The 18,666-nt window shown below is 41.0% G+C and overlaps 1 protein-coding gene across 4 annotated transcripts in view; it reads left to right on the top strand.

Annotated features, from left to right (window-relative positions):
* The window catches only part of kif21a (kinesin family member 21A), a 45,565-nt gene that overhangs the window by 10,907 nt on the left and 15,992 nt on the right, over nucleotides 1-18,666 (top strand). For 3 of the 4 annotated variants that reach the window (XM_047595851.1, XM_047595852.1, XM_047595853.1), the window contains exons 2-16: nucleotides 7,295-7,517; nucleotides 10,265-10,447; nucleotides 11,275-11,415; nucleotides 11,683-11,814; nucleotides 11,951-12,121; nucleotides 12,693-12,808; nucleotides 13,205-13,400; nucleotides 13,521-13,710; nucleotides 13,949-14,015; nucleotides 14,543-14,746; nucleotides 15,250-15,321; nucleotides 16,894-16,981; nucleotides 17,058-17,172; nucleotides 17,645-17,833; nucleotides 18,289-18,488. In XM_047595851.1, the coding sequence (XP_047451807.1) occupies nucleotides 7,295-7,517; nucleotides 10,265-10,447; nucleotides 11,275-11,415; nucleotides 11,683-11,814; nucleotides 11,951-12,121; nucleotides 12,693-12,808; nucleotides 13,205-13,400; nucleotides 13,521-13,710; nucleotides 13,949-14,015; nucleotides 14,543-14,746; nucleotides 15,250-15,321; nucleotides 16,894-16,981; nucleotides 17,058-17,172; nucleotides 17,645-17,833; nucleotides 18,289-18,488 (2,287 nt within the window). The remainder of the gene's footprint in view (nucleotides 1-7,294; nucleotides 7,518-10,264; nucleotides 10,448-11,274; nucleotides 11,416-11,682; nucleotides 11,815-11,950; nucleotides 12,122-12,692; nucleotides 12,809-13,204; nucleotides 13,401-13,520; nucleotides 13,711-13,948; nucleotides 14,016-14,542; nucleotides 14,747-15,249; nucleotides 15,322-16,893; nucleotides 16,982-17,057; nucleotides 17,173-17,644; nucleotides 17,834-18,288; nucleotides 18,489-18,666) is intronic. The other variant, XM_047595854.1, reaches the window with a different exon arrangement.

The following is an 18,666-nucleotide window of genomic DNA, read 5'->3' as shown; positions in this document are numbered from 1 at the left end:
TTCACTGGAGTAGGAAGGTTTTCAGAGGCTGTGGTGGGATTTCCTCACAAACTATTAGTTGCTTCAGGATTAAGTTGTACATAACTGTTTGTTTACCGGGCAAGTGATTATGATTCTGGGTTTTGTTTATATATTTGTTTATATTTTGTTGATATTACTGAGGTGCACACAACATCCCCCTCTCTCTGTATGCTTGATGTTTCTAGGAAATTTTGCATTTTTGTTCCTGCTTGAATTGAGGGCATCAGTGTAGAGAGTTGTGTATGTTTTACTAAATGACAAATCTAATCTCATGGCTAATCTTGTGCCATGATGATGTTATTTTTGAAAGATGAAAGTACGTAATATGAGTTTTTGGAAAATGGTTGGGACAGTCTAACTTGATGAATATGATTTTCATAGTGGAACTGAGTTAGTAGTACTGGGTCATTGAACTGATGTGGCATAGGAGCATAGCTTCAGTTAATTCTTTAGGCCTTTGCTCTTGAACCAAGGTCTGCACATGTCACATCCTCTGAAAGTCATTTTTTTTTTTAGCCCTGGTTTAGTGATTGCATGTGACAGAGGCAGAATTATCCCAGTAATTATATAAATAGTGATTTTTGATGTTCAGTCAGAGAATGGGTGAATTAACCTCAAGTCAAATGTCAGGATGCTGAGTTTGTCTCTTTCCGTTGCCCCTCCTCTTGGCATCCTTTGCTCCACCAGACCAACATCACATCCCGCTGGGATCGGATTATGACTTTAATTCCTAGCTTCTAATACCGGTCGCCATGGCAACCCCATCTTCTGTGTCACGCACGGTACAGTCTGAGTGCACAGGAAGACTCATTGATACAGCATGTGGAAGTATTGAATCTCCCTGCATGTGGAGTTGAAGCATTTATCGGTGATGAGTTTGTGCTCGACTGTGGCACAGATGGCATGTGCCGATCATCTTGCACAGCTTGTGCTCAGTTGTAGTAGGCGCGGCTGTGAGCTCTTTGTCTGGTGCTGTAGGTGGTCCTGTCTGGCGCAATGGGCAGAGCATGAAACCAGGTTTTGATTCTAAAAATGTCACTTCTCATGGATCTGTCACTTTCAAAGCATTCCACGAATAGAAGCTTCAGGGGACTTTTTGATGCATTTTTCTTGCATTGCCACAATATTCAGCTTCTCTTAAATCTGTTTTGTTGTTCCTTCCTCTGTTACATGGTTACATTTGTTGTGGGAAGCTAACACGTATGCACCAGACATGTAATGTAACGGCTGCCTAGTGAGGCCCCACTCCTGCTTAAATATACACGCAGGTTTAAAGTCTTTGTGAAACCCAGATATCATTCCAGCTCCTGCAGTGCTAAGTCTTTCTCTTTAAGCTCGTACTCACCCCCTTTCAAACCAGCCGAGCTCTCTGGCTATAATCCCTGTACTGCATAGGTGATGGCTTCTGTATATGTGTGACATGCAACCACCGCTTGTCTTAATAGGGAAACGTTTTTAACAATTGTAATATGTACTTAGGGTGTATGGTAGCAAACCACCACACACACACACACACACACACACACACACACACATATATCTCAGTGTATTGGTAAAAGATTTTCCATATCCACTTACAGGAAGATTGACACAAATGACAGCCATGGACTGCAAAGGTCGTTAAGTTTGTGTTCCTGTAATTGTCAACTTGCAAGACTAGTTCTGAATGTCCTCACAGAAATTGTAAACCTCACTATTCTGGCACATGGTGTCTTAAGAATGATTTTCAGAACGGGAAGCAGTCTGCCTCAAACAATCACCTGAGCTATTAAGCCTACTAGTACCCTAGTAACATTTCACTTTGTTTACAACTGCAAGCAGGCTCAGCGTTATCAGCCTGCAGCGTCTGGCAGTGGTCCAAGTTTGTGACAAAGACACGCACGCTTTCTCTCGTGTTACCGTTTCTGTCTTTGTCACCCCGTCATTTTCCCTGTCCTTCATACGGCTTTAATCGTTTCCTCTGTAAAGGACAGCAAGACGTCCCGCTTCAGGCAGATAGAGCAGCAGTAGGTGACCTCATCCCGAGCTGCTACACTGCTGTTCTCAGCAAACCACCGCGTAAAGATCCGGCCTGTTTACTCCCCAGTCTGCAGAGACCACGGGAGTGGTGCTCTAGCTCTGAGTTTTGGCTGAGAGTGCATGAACAAAGGCTGCTCTGAGTCTGTCTTTTCCCTTCTCTTTATCTGAGCACCTGCGTGTTTTTTTGCAGTACAGCTCCTATATTGTGAAAGAACTATGTTTCATGTAAACGTTGGATTGAGATGATTCCCATACGGATTCATTTAAGCGGAATAACATTTTTAGACCATAGACTAACCATTACTTAGTAATACCTTCTAATCTGCACTGCAAGCATTGTATGTATTTGGTATCTGTCCGTTATAAGCATTTCCCAGTTCATTTAAATATGTGCATTTAAATGTAACAGCCCTGCACTAAGTCAGAGACATAGAGCTGTTGGTTCCACTGTGTTTTTGGAGGCTGTAGTTTGTAGTTTTGTTGAATCCTGTTTCCTAACAGAACCACTTTGCCATTTAGTTCAATCCAGTTGAATTATAATGCTGCGTCAACTTAAACTGAACATTGTCACAGTCATGAAGCCAAAGTTTAATGCACGACTGTAATATTTGAATGTGTACCTAATGAACTGACTTGGATTATTTATTTATTTTTTTGCAAACAGCTGGATAAAATCTGCAGCTAGATGATATGAGTTGATATACTGCGCCCTCAGACAGGTGCACAAACTCAAGCATATCTATATCCTTCATCCGTCCCTTTCAGTGATTTGCAGCAGCCTTAATGATTTATTGAGTGCAGAGGGGAGGTGGTTTAGCGGTGGTTGGAGGGATCAGAGCAGCAGTAGCAGGTTTGGGCGTGCTCCAGTGCACATAGCTGAACACCAGCCGCTCAGAAACAAACTCTGAACGTGTGAAAGGGTTTCAAGGTACAGATACATCTTTCAGGGCTGCCATTGTGCATGTTCTGCCTCAGCGGGACGAGGGAAAAGAAACTTTTCATCATAATTCATGAATGAAGTGGATGCTTTTGTGTAGCGTAATCAGCAGGAACAAACTCTCCGCTCATTTCTCTGCATGAATTGTCCCCTCCCTCCGTGTTTTATTTTATCTGGCTAACATTAGCCAGACACCAAGTCTCTGCTGCACGGACGTCATGACCCTTCACCCTGACCCTCACCTGACCTGGGACCTCTGCTCCTCCTCAAAACCCGTAGCCCATAGCTCCTCAAATAGATGAGCAATTACAGCTGCTGTTTGTGGCCCTTACTGATACAGTGAGGCTCCATTTACAAATAAGGCCTCTGTGCTTTCAGTAATTATTAATGAGAAACATGGATGGCATTTGAGCTACACTTCCAATTCTAATGACCTAATATGTAGTAATGTATAATATATTTGTAATGTAATGTAGATTTATATAGTGACTAGTGCTAATAATCTTTAATGTCTAAATTGCCTACAAAAATATGGTGTGTTTCTTTTAGTAATCCAAAACTCCAGTCTAGTTATGCAGAAATGTGGATGCAGTTCTAATATTGTAAATAAATGTGTTAATGAAAAGCAGACATCTGAGCAGAAAGCCTAATGGCGCAGCAAGAATCCTGACAGTTCACATGCAGAGGAAAAGAGAGTACGTATTGGAAATGCGATCAGGATCCCGCGTGACAGAGTGCTGCGGGAGAGGGTTGAAACAGACAGGATTACACACCCAATTAGTGAGTTAAATGGTCTGACAAAAGACGCCCTGCACCCCAAGTGGTGACTGGAAGGGATTAGATTTCCACATCCGTCTCACGGGCTGAGGAAACGTGTAACTGGTTAAATGCGGTAAATTCGTCACGGAAGATAATTGATTTTCCGTTTATCGTGCGTCATTACAGCTGCTGATTTATGCAGAACAATTAAAGAGACGATATTACTGCTCTCATTTACTCGGGTCGTGTACTCTGAACGTGTATGCCCTTATTTCAGCACCGCCTTTTCACACTCACACCTAGAGAGATCTACAATGTCCTCGTATCTCAGGGTGTAAGTTTTGTGTATTCTCTGCTCTGCACAGAGCCTGTGCCTGTGTCGGTGCAAGCACTCATCCTGTGTGTCGGCCTTATTCTTTAACCGAAGCACTAAAATTTTTCTCTATACTTGAAGAAGTACTTGAAACTCAGCAGCTCGTGTTGGAGTTGAAGTTAACAAACTGTTGACCTACAGTCCCTTTTTTAAAATCACATAACTATCACAGTGCTTTCATTTTTTAAGCAATAAGTAAAATTAGACACTCTCAACATCCACATTCACCTTTGATAGAGCTTTGTTGCTTTTTTTTTTTCACATTCTGTATCACAGTATCACATACTGTTCTCCTACATTTGTAAAACTGTGCGTGCTGTAATTGGAGACATAAGCCAGTTTATAGCTAACCTGAGCAAAATTACCTTTATTCAATATGGAAACAGCTCCTTGAAGTGCTGAGTGTCAACAATTATTCTGCTGTCCCATGTGTTTCATATGGCACATTATACTGGGCTTTTAAATCTATTAATACTATGGGTGTCAGCAGTTGTAATTTACCTTTAGATGAATTAAATTGCATAACAAATGACAAGTGGTTGCCAATTTTAAAAGCAACCGAGTATCATGTAAGATGAAGATGTAAAATGTAGCTCTTCTGCAGCCCTTAGAAAGCTGTGTATGATTAAAATCCGTGACCACACTCGGTGGCCGTTTGGACGGTTGCTCTCAAACACGTCGTGACCTCCACGCAGGACATTACCTCTCCTCCCTCGCCTCCGTCCAGCCTTGTAATCCTGCAGCGGTACCGTTGGTGTCAGCGCTGGGATCCAGTGACACACAGACGGACACAATGGTTGCACTGTAGTCCACTCACAGTATTGTTTTCCCCTGAGCTTGGAGGCACAATGAGGCCCTTATCCTCTCAGGACAGAGAGACTGGCAAGCTGTCAGGTGCTTTGCTTCCAACATTGTTTTTGAGCTGAACCCATGAAGAGAATTTATCTGAAGAAACAAAGTGATACTCGAGGAAAGACTGGCTCAGTTTGTCACAGTTAAATGCAGACATTCTTAACTTGTTCTTCTTAACTCTTCTAACACTAACGTTTCAGATGTTAACAGTTTACATTAAGGCTGACTTCTGCCATTCAGTTAATATTGTTGCTAATTAATGTCATTTAGTTCCTGGTGTGATGGTACAACTACTGTACATTATGACCAGTTGTACACTGAGGCAATGAGGAACATCAGTTGGTTTAATAGAGGACATGATGTTAGAAGTAGAGCAGCTTAGTATCTGTTCTGTCAAACAGCCGATTCCTGCACACAAACCGCATAGGCATTAATTATCAAACTAATCATTAAGTCTCTACAGATGTTTTTCAAGGAGTCTCCACTCAGACGGAGGTTTTGAAGGGAGTCAACCTTTGAGCAGATGATTAATTAAATGTCTTAACATTTTCAGGCAAAACGTCCTCAAGCTGCCAAATCTCCAGTTTTAGAATTTGGTTTTATTGTACACCCTTCATCACTGTAAATAATAATATAATGAAAAAAAATGGTTCTTTTCAAAAGACTTAAAGAATAAATTAATAGTGCTATGTTCAAACCCTAAAAACTACTTAGGTTTTGATTGTGGATTTGTGGAAAGCTTATTCATTAGTTATTCAAGTCATTCATTCAAAAATTATGCATTTATAAATTTTTGAATTTTGGATTCACAGTTCAACTTCAGTATGTAATTATAACATAAGAGGCATAACATTGTGACCACCTTCTTAATATTGTGTGGATGACTCATCAGATAATGGACATGGGCCTTCTGAGAGTGTCCAGTGGTGTCCAGTCTGCGTCAGGCTGCATTCTGCCAGACGTTACCATGGGGCGGTGATGTCCAGGCCTCAGTTATACTCTGGGGTGTGAATGGATGAACCTTGCACACATCCTCTGACAAAAACAACGTCACTCTCAACCTGTTGGACCTCCTCAACAAGGCAAAGCGTTGAGGATTCCACGTTATATTTTAGCTGTGTGTGTTTTGTCTTATTGAAGGCGCTGCTGTGTTGAAAACGTGCTCCTTTTTCAGTCCCTCAGTGTGTTGCTGCACGGCTGGTTACCTCTCTCTCTCCATTGCATCCATATTAAACTCGTTAATCCCTGCCAGATTTCAGTTGGCTACCTTTCAAGACAGCATTAGCGTTCAGCATATCAGCTTGGTCATTCACACAGACAGGCTAAAGCAGTACATATTAACCCAGCGCGCATGTTTTATAGGACAGAGGATTGGGTCAGAGAAGGATGTTGATCCTGTCTCATCTGCAGCACAGGACGTTATGTAAAATCTAGCACATATGTAACATTACTGTGTTCCTGTTTGACGATGGTCAGAATAACACACAAGCAGAGGATGAAGCTATTGAGTGTGTAAATACTGGCATTACTCGAAAATCAACTCTGCTTTTTATTGCTGATTGCGGTAAACCCACAGTAAATCCACAGCAGCTTTGTACTCTGTGTCCTTGAACATGTGTTTGTATTCTGATGAACACTAGACTGTTGTAGCAGGTGAATATTGTGGTGTAGTTGTGCTTTTTAAGTCCTTTGTTTTATTTAATTAATGAGCTGCTCTGGTGTTTATTGAGAACCTTTTCTAAAACCACGTTTAAAAAGGACAACAAATTACAGTTTACCATCATATTAAAAAATCAGTGAGGTGCTGTTGCTCCATAGTTGTTCTGTGTGCAGATTTGCTTATGACTTAAAAAAATAAATCCTTTTTATTAATAATTTATACGCCTTTTAAGACCATCTGTAATATTGTTCATGTTAAACGGTAACTATACAATAAATTTGCTTCTGTTGTATTTACACAAAGTGCAATTTTGACTCTTTCCATTTTGTGCTGCTTCATCCAAGTCAAATACCATCAATGTAACTTTTTCACATTGGTTTTATGCTGGTCCTTTTCTTTTTAAACTTGGCCCACTCTTTTTGGTGTGGCTTAAACATTCTTCCACTTCAGGCCGTGCGTTGCCTACACTTTCTATGATCTCTTTGTTTTTTTGCCCTTTTCTTTTTCCTGCATTTCATATTTCAGACTATTCAGCCCCATTGTTTCCATTATACATCAAATGAAGTGGCCATTTTTACTGAAGCATTTCTGACTTTCAACCCTCGTGCTCACAACAACGACAGACGCGCCGTCATTGTGCATTGTCTCATCATTGTTTCTGTGTTTGGTGCAGGATCCGTCCTCAGCTGGCCAGGGAGAAGATAGAGGGATGTCACATCTGCACGTATGTGATGCCTGGGGAGCCTCAGGTGATCCTGGGGAAAGACAAGGCCTTCACCTACGACTACGTGTTCGACATGGACTCCCAGCAGGACAGCATTTTCACCACCTGCACGGAGAAGCTGATCGAGGGCTGCTTCGAGGGCTACAATGCAACCGTATTTGCATACGGACAGGCGAGTCTTTGTCCTTGGCATCACAGCTGCAGTGCTGACTGTGCTCTACAGCTGAGTGGATAAGGGACTGGTCTCTGTGACTGCGTTTGTGCTTGAGGAAAGAAAGGGGAGAGGGTGTTTGAAAACTCAAGTGTTGACCTTTGCGTAAATAGAGATCTTGAATTTGGACCTCTGTGGCCTTGTTTCAGTCCAACTAAAGTTGAAATGAAATAGCTTGGAGAGGGAGGCGAAAAATTGTATTTTCTAAAGCTAATTTTTATGATTAAAAATATTGAAAACATGGCAATTTTTATTGGGAAGAATACGTTGAAAAAGAAAGAGAAAGTTAGGGAGTAGCAGCAGAGGGGATGCCTGGATTTATATTCAGAGTACACAGTAGCAGTAGAACAGGGCTACTTCTCCACGGTGGATATGTCTGACGTCACTAGTGTGCAACAGAGGCCGATAAGAGACGTCAGTGTTAAAAATAAAAGTGCAGATAATTAGCTGATCTTTAGTTGACTTATTCTCACAATGACTAGCTAACTGTAGCATTAGCTGTGATATGTTGACTCCATATCACGATCAAGAAAACTTGAATAAAAATAGTTTAACAAAGACCTGAGCGTTCAGTTTGAATGTATGTGTGTGGGGCATTATGGGTTAATCGAGAACTTGAGCTCATCTAATGTTGAACCGACACATTAAACAAAATGGGCTTCAACAGAGCATGTGAATTAAATATGCTGATGTGTAGCATCATATTTTGCATTAGATTTCACTCATGTAAAACTAATTTCTCATGTAATACTTATTTTTAGTGCTTAATGGTGGTCAGAATCAGACTCTTGTAAAATGTGAAGTGCTGGAGTGATTCTATCTAGATATGATCTCAGTTAGACAAATAGTCTTTAATCTGGGGTCATATGTCTGTCCAATGGATTTGCATGCAGAGTGGTAGTTTATTAAGTTATTTGTTCATGCAAATCTGAATTTCATATGACGAGGGAGCTCAGGTCTCATAATCCTACCGGTTCTCGTGGGGGAGAAATCGCTGTTTCTACTGATTTGATTGAGTTGTAAGTGCAGCCGGTCCATGCTGTACCATTAAGAACACTTGAGGATTTACCCTTGCTTTTAGTAATATTTTTGGCAGTGAGCCCAGTATTTCCATTCAGATCTACAACATTTTGTTTTAAAGCAAAATCATCTGTAAAACCAAACTATAACACGCATTACTGCTGAAACTAAAAATAGGGAGCTGGAACTTATTCTGAAAGGGATAAGAGAGAGACAAACAAGAACAATACAAAGACCTCATGTCTGTGTGTGAGAAACATCTCTTTGTCTTTTACAATTTTCCCCAAAAGTCGCTTATTTGTTCACAAAATAAAGAGACGCAAGTAATGTACAATAAAGCCAAAATAATATTCTGGACAGGGCCGCTGCTGTTAATCCAATGACGTATTAGATTTCAGTTATTATGTAAAATGGTAAAAAATAAATAAATAAAATAAAAAATAAGCTGAAAATTGCCAGATGTGCAGCTTCCAGCTTACAGCCAGTCTTCCTCTGTTCGTCATGTTATTGACACGATAAGAGATTTTACTACTAATTGGAAAAAACGAAAATGTCAACTGACGCTGAGAACAGTAATGAGAAAAGAAGAGAATTCTTTCTCTCCAGCGAGTGCGCCTTCTCTTTCACCTCCCACCTTTTTCTTTGTTTCCATCACCATTTCCACCACATGGAAATAACACGCAAGTTCGAGCCCCGTAACACCCCTCCCGCTGCTCGGGTTGCCGTGGCGACGGAGCACCCACTGATGGCACTTACACAAAAGTGAAGCGAAGTGAAAGCTCGCACCTTTTTTAGGCAGCCGTACATCTTTAATGCGTGTCCGTATTAACCCGTATCTCCCCGGTAACTGCTTCTGTCACTGCTGGCCTACTTCTGGAAGCACATCCACACAGAGAGCGCACATAGAGGTTAGTTTGCCCTGGATCAGCCCAGTGGCCTTACAGGGACTAATCTAGATTTAGACCGACCCACCCGGCTGTGTCACATGAAAACAGACAAAATGGGTTTCACATATAAACAGTCAGTGATTTTGTGTGGTAGAAAATAAATCTATCGTCTGTTTTTTTCAATGATTTGTTCAAAGTGCTGGTTTAGTTTTCAGAGAGATTGTGTGGGTTGTACTAATAAATAATATTAACACATGTCTGTTGAGCCTTCTCAAACATCAACGATGCATTTCTGAAATGAAGCCCCCTCCAGAAGGATTTCTAGGAAAACATAGATGGCAGAATGAGGAAAATGTCTATCGAGAAAAATTTATATTTCAAAACCAACTGCAGTGACATGTAAATACACAATACAACAGAACAGACATATCTAATAAGAGTGACATGAGAAGACAATTAAAAAACACATTGAAACAATCATAGGAGACACTTATTATAGCTAAAATGAAGTCAGAACAAAGTAGTAAATAATAATAATTCTTTATTTGTATAGCATAATTCAAAATCTAGTACTTTATACCAGTTTGATTTTGCTCCTGTGTTGTATTTCTTAAGTTTAAACCAGCGTTAAACTAACACAATTGTGGACAGACTGTGAATAAAGTCGCAGTTCGTGCAGACAATGTGTCCTATCACCCAAGGGAAGCAAGTCCATGTCTCTTTGGTCACCGTGACTTGAAAGTTCACATGCTGATCCAGAATGTAGTCCTTCGTGTATGACATATATTCCTCCCCACTCAGACGGGCTCAGGGAAGACGTACACCATGGGGACCGGTTTCGATGTCAACGTAGTAGAAGAGGAGCTGGGTATCATCCCCCGAGCCGTGCACCACCTCTTCAAGGGCATCGAGGAGCGCAGGCAGGCGGCCCAGGAGCAGGGGCGCCCCGTACCCGAGTTCAAGATCAACGCCCAGTTCCTCGAGGTACTCGCTGACAATAATATTTATTTTGTCTTCTTCGTTCAGACAGAAGTTGCTCCTCTCTGTCGTACGAGGACACGCTACATGGGTCGTGGGTCAGGCTTATATAGTTGACACTGCACGTTTAACAAGCTGTGACACCGGTGCTCCATCACTTGAAAATATCTACACTGACAATTGAACTGCAGCAGCTGTCACTGGGGGATTAGGAGGTGTGGGGAGGGTGGACCCGTACGGACAGGATGAGTTAATAGCAGTGATGGGAGGTGACAGTTGTGCTGGTCCATCAGACTGTGAATGTTCACATTCCTGCAGACGAAGGTGAAAGAGGATTAAGTTTGGGTGATAGATACAGACCATGCGTTACATCATAGTCCAGATTCATCTCCACAGACAAAATCAGTTTCAGAGAAACAAATCCGTGCTAGCTGTCAGTGATCAAAATAAATCCCTCCAAACAGACCTTTTCTGGCACAAAATGTTGCGTACCATTTCTAACCTGGCCTTGAAATATTTCTCATCCAGTGCCACTTTTATTCAAATTCTTACATGAACAGCTACAAGTTAACCAAAATACATCATCATCATTTTTTAACTAGAGAATGAATAAATATATCCTTGGTACTTTTAGAGTTTAAAGTTGATTTTGTCTTCATGATCGTCCTCCTGTTTCTCTCCCGCCAGAATAGAAGAGGTTGCGACACTAAGTCAGCCTCTGTTATTACTGCTCTAGTTCATTTAAAAATAAACTGCTGTTGTTAGCACTGCTTCTTCATCGTGTGATTCAGTCCACCATGTAAAACGGGTTTTCTTTCATCTGCCTCCTGCAGCTTTATAATGAGGAAGTCCTGGACCTGTTCGACTCTACACGGGACATGAAGCAGAAATCTCACATCAAGATCCACGAAGACGCCACTGGAGGCATCTACACAGTAGGAGTGACCACGCGGACTGTGTCCTCCGAGGCTGAGGTAAAAATCCCCCAAAATGAACAAGGAGGATCTTGCATTATGATGCTCAATTAAACAGTTTATTCAGACAAAATATTCATGTGGTCAATCAGCTGTACCCTGTTAGTGGTTCTTTTACTGAGCACCAGTAAGTTGATAAAAGTAGAAACTATAACTTGAAGTCAGATGTTGTATTATCCTTGCTGTACCTTTGTGTACTTTTATAAACAGCACAGTGACAGTGAATTCAGTCAGCATGTTAGTATTGACAACTGTCTGACTCCTCAGATGATGCAGTGCTTGAAGTTGGGCGCTCTGTCCCGCACCACAGCCAGCACTCAGATGAACGTCCAGAGCTCTCGATCACACGCCATCTTCACCATCCACTTGTGCCAAGTCCGCGTCTGTGCCTCTGACAATGTTAGTATGGAACTGAAAACCATGGAGAGAACTGCATTAGGGGCGCTATGAATTGCCGTTATTTGATTTAAAACAGACTGTTATTGTAGCTATTTCTGTCTTACTCACAGATTTTACATATGTCATTATCCCTCAGCAAGAAAATGAGACTGATAACAGAGTCTCCAACGGTAACTCTGAGATGGACGAATACGAGACGCTGACAGCCAAGTTTCACTTCGTGGACCTGGCTGGTTCTGAGAGGCTGAAGAGAACCGGAGCGACAGGGGACCGAGCCAAAGAAGGCATCTCCATCAACTGTGGGCTGGTGAGCTGCCTTCTCTTCTGCAGGATTCAAGTAGCTCAGACACAGAGAGGCTTTAATATTCCAGGGATAGACTGCCATCTAGTGGCTGAGCTTCATTAACGTCTGCCCGGTGCTCAAATGTGCAGACGCACCAGGAAAAAATAAAGCAGCACATGTATTTTATCATCAGTCATCCTTGTGTAAACATACACAAGCCTCAGTCTATATACCTTGTATTGATTGATGCAGAAGACAGTAAATATTCTTACCAACTCACCCGTCCAGTTTTGCTTATCATCGCTGACTCTGTTTGCTCAAGTCTCTGAAGTACATTGTAGCATTGTGGCAACACCATTAATAACAAGTAAGGAGAGCAGAGTAAGAGCTGGGAGGATGATCAAAAAAGCATTTACAGGAAAATGTGGTACACAGTTGGGGTCACTGCATTGAGAAAGACTTAACAAATGATTCAAGTGATTGAAAGACCTTATAGACACATAGAAATTACTATGATATAATTAGCAACATGTTTTGTTGAAACGTATTTGCATGAAACATTTTTGTCCTCATTGCTCTCTTCTCTGTTGCTCAGCTCGCTCTGGGGAATGTAATCAGTGCTCTGGGGGACCGGAGCAAGAGGTCCTCACATGTGCCTTACAGAGACTCCAAACTCACACGACTTCTACAGGACTCTTTGGGAGGAAACAGGTTGGTGGACCGATGGTTTCATCTTTGCCCTTAAGTACATGGTTACTAGCACTGACAAGTCTGTCACAGATACAATTAAGCAAGTTCACCATGGTGGTATTGAATGTGTTATTAAAGAGAAGATGATTGGAACAGGTCAAGAGAAACAGCAGTGTTTATAAACCAGTCTAATTCATTATAACAGGGTAAGTGAGACAGACAGGAAAATATAGGATATTTAACATTACATGCAAAGTTTTGTCCAGTGGTTAATTATACTCAGGCTACTAGTAGGAATTAGTGCTTAGAAATGATTATCTCATTTAATCCAAGCTGTATCACACACTTTTGTCATAATTAAATCCATGAAAGGGAATAGAAAATGCTAACACATATTGCTTTCTCTTCCCGTATCAGCCAAACAGTGATGATTGCATGCATCAGCCCATCCGATCGTGACTTCATGGAGACTCTGAACACATTAAAGTACGCAAACAGGGCCCGGAACATCAAGAACAAGGTGATGGTGAATCAGGACAAAGCCAGCCAGCAGATCAGCGCCCTGAGGACCGAGATAGCTCGACTGCAGATGGAGCTGATGGAGTACAAGACGGTGAGGAGTTCAAAGGACATGGACAGCATTTCATATTTTATTCAAACGCCTTTTTAAGGGTAAACGGTGGCATACAGCAAGTAAGAGTCTGTCCTTCACATTGTCTGTTTCCCAATTCAGGGTAAACGCCTCATTGGTGAGGACGGTGTGGAGAGCTTTAGCGACATGTTCCATGAGAACTCTATGCTGCAGACGGAGAACAGCAACCTGAGGGTGAGGGTCAAAGCCATGCAGGAGACCATTGACGCCCAGCGGGCACGGCTCACCCAGCTGCTCAGTGACCAGGCCAACCAGGCCCTCGCCAGAGCAGGTAGGGCTACAAACTCTTTTAGTTTTAGTCTTGTTTAGGCACAGATTTTTTTTCCACCAAGACCTATTATTTCCTATTACATTACTTCCTATGACGTCCCTCTTTGTGTCTCTCATACTTGACTGATATAAGTTAGGATAACGTAGCTCAAAGATTACCTTGCTAATCACTTTAACTGAGTCATATTTGGTAATTGATTTTTCTTCAGTCATTGTTCTAAATGTTGTTTCTCTTGTAGGTGAAGGAGGCACAGAGGAAATTGGAAACATGATTCAAGGTTACATCAAAGAGATTGAAGACCTCCGGTAAATATGTCTGACTGTAAAAGATAGGAAGTCTGTGATTTATCTCCAAGTTTGTCCTTCTGGCAGTGCCTAGGTATTTTTAGCTAGGTCTACATTGCCAATTGACAGAGCAAATAAATCCCCAGCGCTCTTAAGAAATTGCTCTTGAAGGTGGACTCAGCCATTATTTAAAGAGACTTGAACTAAACCCACAAACAAAAAAAACTCTCGGTGCTGCTTAATTCATTCACTTTATTTACCAAGATAAATGATGATTGTGGGAGTACAACCCAAGTGAGACGACAACTGAACAACAGAGCAAGTAATGTAACTAATGGGAATGGATTGGGTTAGCAAACTGTTGCTACAGTTGCTGCTGTTTCAGCACCAAATTTCAAGCAGGTATTCAGCACAACATGTTTTTTATTAGGACGGAATGATATCTAGCAAAGGAGATTTAGTTTTATTTAAGGTTGAGGACCTTGATTGCCTCCGTTGCTTTGGGTGTTGAACATTTTCTGCTCCTTGTCTCTGGATGATGTCCTCAGGGCCAAACTCCTGGAGAGCGAAGCTGTGAATGAGAACCTGAGGAAGAATCTATCCCGTGCCTCCACCCGCCAGTCGTTTTACGGAGGGCCCGGCTCCTTCCCCTCTACGCTGATGGCCCCGGAGAAGGAAACTTCTGACATCATCGAGCTCGCCAAGAAAGACCTGGAGAAACTGAAGAAGCGAGAAAAAAAGAAGAAGAAAAGGTAATTGGAGGCAGACTGGATCATTAAGAAAGCTGTTGATGGAGGCTGACGGATGGCTGCGTTGCATGTGTTAATACAGTTGTGAATTTTAACCTAATATAGTACTTTAGATTTTTTTCTAAACCATTTAATATTTTCCATGGTTTACTCAGACAACTTATACATGTTTAATAAGAACTATAGCAGCGGTTGAAGATAATTGCACATGGGATCATATTTAAAGGCCTCTAGACTTTTAGTCATGATTTATAAGACACCATAGCTACTAGATTCTAAAACATTTATGTGCAGTTACCATCATTTATACAAACACAGTAACATCAGTCAGACTGATCTGAGGCTCCATGTTGAAAATGATCAGAATTGTGCTGAGGTGCACTTTGAGGCATTGAAGGTGGTGTTTCCAGTGCAGAGTCTCCTCTGACCATTCTTCCCTACATCTTTCCTTCCTTCGTTCATCTCTTGCTTCTTTCTCTCGTTTGACCCGTCACCCCTCCCTGAAGACTCCAGCAGCTGTTGGAGGAGAGAGAAAGGGAGGAAAGGGAGGAGGTGGTGGAAGAGGTTGAGGATGCCAGGTTTGTCAGAGCTTCCACCCTCCTGTTGCCATTCCCATCATTTGCTTTCCCTAATTCAACAGTTTATTTCAGCTTTAATTTATTTTTGGGCGGGTATTTCCTCACCTGGTGTTTGACACGCTGCTGTAGAAGCACTTCACTTCTACAAAACTGAGTTTAATAAACTTTAATCTCTCTTTAGCTCTTCCTCATCCGTTTATCCTTCATGCTACACCACTGCTTTCTACTGCATCTTTTTTTGTGTTTTTATGATGTAAATAGTATAGTCAAGCCAAATTTATTAATGTGTCACAAGTTTTAAATAAAGCAATTGTAGATGTTAGTATTAAATTTTAGATCATTTTATAAATTCACCCACATTTCTAGTTTTAATTTTGCTTTCTAGATGCAGAACTTAGATGGCTATAGTTTTTCACCTCTTTGTAACATAACTGGAGTATCTTGCTCTTGTCCTTGTGAAGTTCTAAAAGGATGTCTGATCCATAGATTAATGTCATTCATACACTGAGTTAGTGAATGTATGGGATCTAGGTCACCAGGAGATATGAACAGTTTTAAGCATTTAGAGATTAAATAGTAGTGGCCCATGAATTGAACCTTGTGGTACTCCCCACATAATACATTCTCTGTCTGACACGAAGTCTCCAGACACAAAGAAGTGCATGTCCTATAGGTATGTTCTGAACCAGTTTTGGGTTGAAATGGCTGATCCATTTTAAATAAAATTCCTTGTAATATATATAATTTACAAGGAATTTTCAACAATAGAGTTTTGGCTCAAATGCATTGAACGTTCCAACAGTTATTCACGTCGTCCCTCATGCAAAATGTATTCACATAATAGTATGCTGAACAACCAATTTCCCTTTTCTTTTCTCTGTTTTAATCTTTACTTTTCTTTTTGACCAGTCAATCCAAGTGGTTTTGTGTGAAACACTACCTAAACATTGCTAACCCCCCCATGTTTGGATAAAACCTTTATCCAACAGATATGCGTCATGGATTTAACACATTTCTTTTTTTGTGTTGCGTTTCTTTCCACGCTTCTTTTGTTTTTCTGCCTTTGTTCACACTCTGATGAGATGCCTCCCTCCCTTAAAAAAAAAAAATCAAAACACTGTCTTTTCCTCAAACAAGCTCAGAAAATGGAGGCATGTCAACTTGTATTCTTTCTGTTCTTGCCTAAGTTTAATTGTATACAATTTGTTTATGTTTTATGTCATAAAATTATGCCATTGTCAACTAAATCCTATATCGTTTCACTCGGATGAGACCAGTCATAAAGCTTATTTGCCAAAAAGACAGTGTGAGACCACTCCCCACCCACCTCGATGACAACTGTGCAACACATAAATACATCTTTAGGTATTTCGACTAAAGAAAATGAACAAGTGTCTTTCCCACAAGTGTTTGGTTAGAAATATGTTTCTGGTTTACATGAGTCACAGTTACTGTAGCAGTGGAGACATACCTGCAGTCCACCCTACAACCCTACAGAAAACTTTCATGCGATCTTCGTTCATATAATGACTGCGATGACCTTTTTATCACAACCACCTCTCTATCTCTCAGTGCCAACAAGGAAGAAGTTCCTGACAACGAGCTGGAAAAGCACATAGAGAAGGACATGACTGAGCGAGTCAGTGAGGACACTGAAATGGTATGATGAGCATCCTGTTGTTTCATAAACTGAACAGTGCCTTCAGAGACTGTACTGTACGTATGTTCTGCTGTAGGAAGTCCAGGAGGGCAGTGACCACGATGAAGGAGAAGAGGAAGAAGAGGAGGACGAAGAAGAGATGGATGTGGAGGAGAGCTCTGATGACTCTGACTCGGATATAGATGAAAAAGGTATCAGGCAAAGTCTGCTCACGCACACAAATGTGCAGCTGAAAAAAGCTGATTCTCCACAAGATGGAGCTGTTTAGTCACTGTGACGCCACAGTACATCAAAAAACATTTCATATTTTATTCATTAATATATTTGGAAAAATGCTTAAAGTTGAGACAGGAATGTAACATGTAGTACGTTCTATTGAAAAACTAGAAGCTAGTAGAAGATTCAGTTGATTTAAAAACTAATAATTTATGGTACATACTATAGATGAGTTAATTAATGGAATAAATAAACTATATTAATAATAAGACAAAGGAAACAATACAGCTACCTTAGATTTACCTGACTGTAATTTCACTATGATTTTTTTTGTATATTTGTACCTGTCTCTTAGTAGCCTTCTCATCTAACCTAATTACAAACCAAATCTACCATCGGGTACTAATAAACTTACCTTACTGTAATCTGACCCTCTGTGTCTGACAGAGAATTTCCAGGCAGATCTGGCCAACATCACCTGTGAGATCGCCATCAAGCAGAAGCTTATTGACGAGCTGGAGAACAGCCAGCGGCGACTGCACACGCTGAAACAGCAGTACGAACAGAAGCTGATGATGCTGCAGTGCAAAATCAAGGACACCCAGCTGGAGAGGGACCGTGTCCTCCAAAACATGAGTAAGAGCAGAGTCACAGGAGTTACATGTGGTGGAAGTTTGGATAAAAAAATAAAAATAAAAAAAAATCCACCAAAAGGAACATGTGGACTTGGTTCTTCATACTTTTGCACTTGATCAGCTTATTCTAGCCTCAGAAGTAAAGTTTATATTTAACATTTTACATGTTGTATTTGGAAGGAAGGAATTATATCTTACCCTACATGTTTGATCTCAGGCTTTCTTCTGTAGTATTGAAAAAATATTGCAGCAGACTTTTTGTGTGCATCATACGCTCCAAATTCAGTTGTGAGTGCCGGCCATCAGATAATGGCACTTACATTTAAGTCTGCACTGATGGATCAAAGGTTTGTCTGATATTTTAAAAGCTTTAAGAAGCTTTAATCTTGTCAAATGTACAAGAAAGAGATAGGTCATGTAGTAACTCTTTCATTTTTGGGTATTGGATATTTTCAGATTCAGTAGAAAGTGGTTCAGAAGACAAAGCTCGCAAAATCAAGGCTGAATATGAGAAGAAGCTAAGCGTCATGAACAAGGAGCTTCAGAAGCTCCACTCGGCTCAGAAGGAGCACGCCCGCCTGCTGAAGAACCAATCACAGTATGAGAAACAGCTGAAGAAGCTCCAGATGGATGTGGCGGAGATGAAGAAGACTAAGGTATGATGAGTTTGTAATCATCTGGAAAAGCATATGACTGTGCCTCTCTTATCTCCTTTAGAGATGGTAATCATTCTACATGATGCCAGTTGTGAAGATTTTTGGGGGGATTAAATACACTCTGAGGGGTTTTCTATTGATATTAAATGGAACTGACAAAAAAAGAACTTTTTCTGTA

The sequence above is a fragment of the Mugil cephalus genome, chromosome 10, assembly GCF_022458985.1.
Source record: "Mugil cephalus isolate CIBA_MC_2020 chromosome 10, CIBA_Mcephalus_1.1, whole genome shotgun sequence".
Lineage (NCBI taxonomy): Eukaryota > Metazoa > Chordata > Actinopteri > Mugiliformes > Mugilidae > Mugil > Mugil cephalus.
This window is presented reverse-complemented; position numbering and strand designations above follow the sequence as displayed.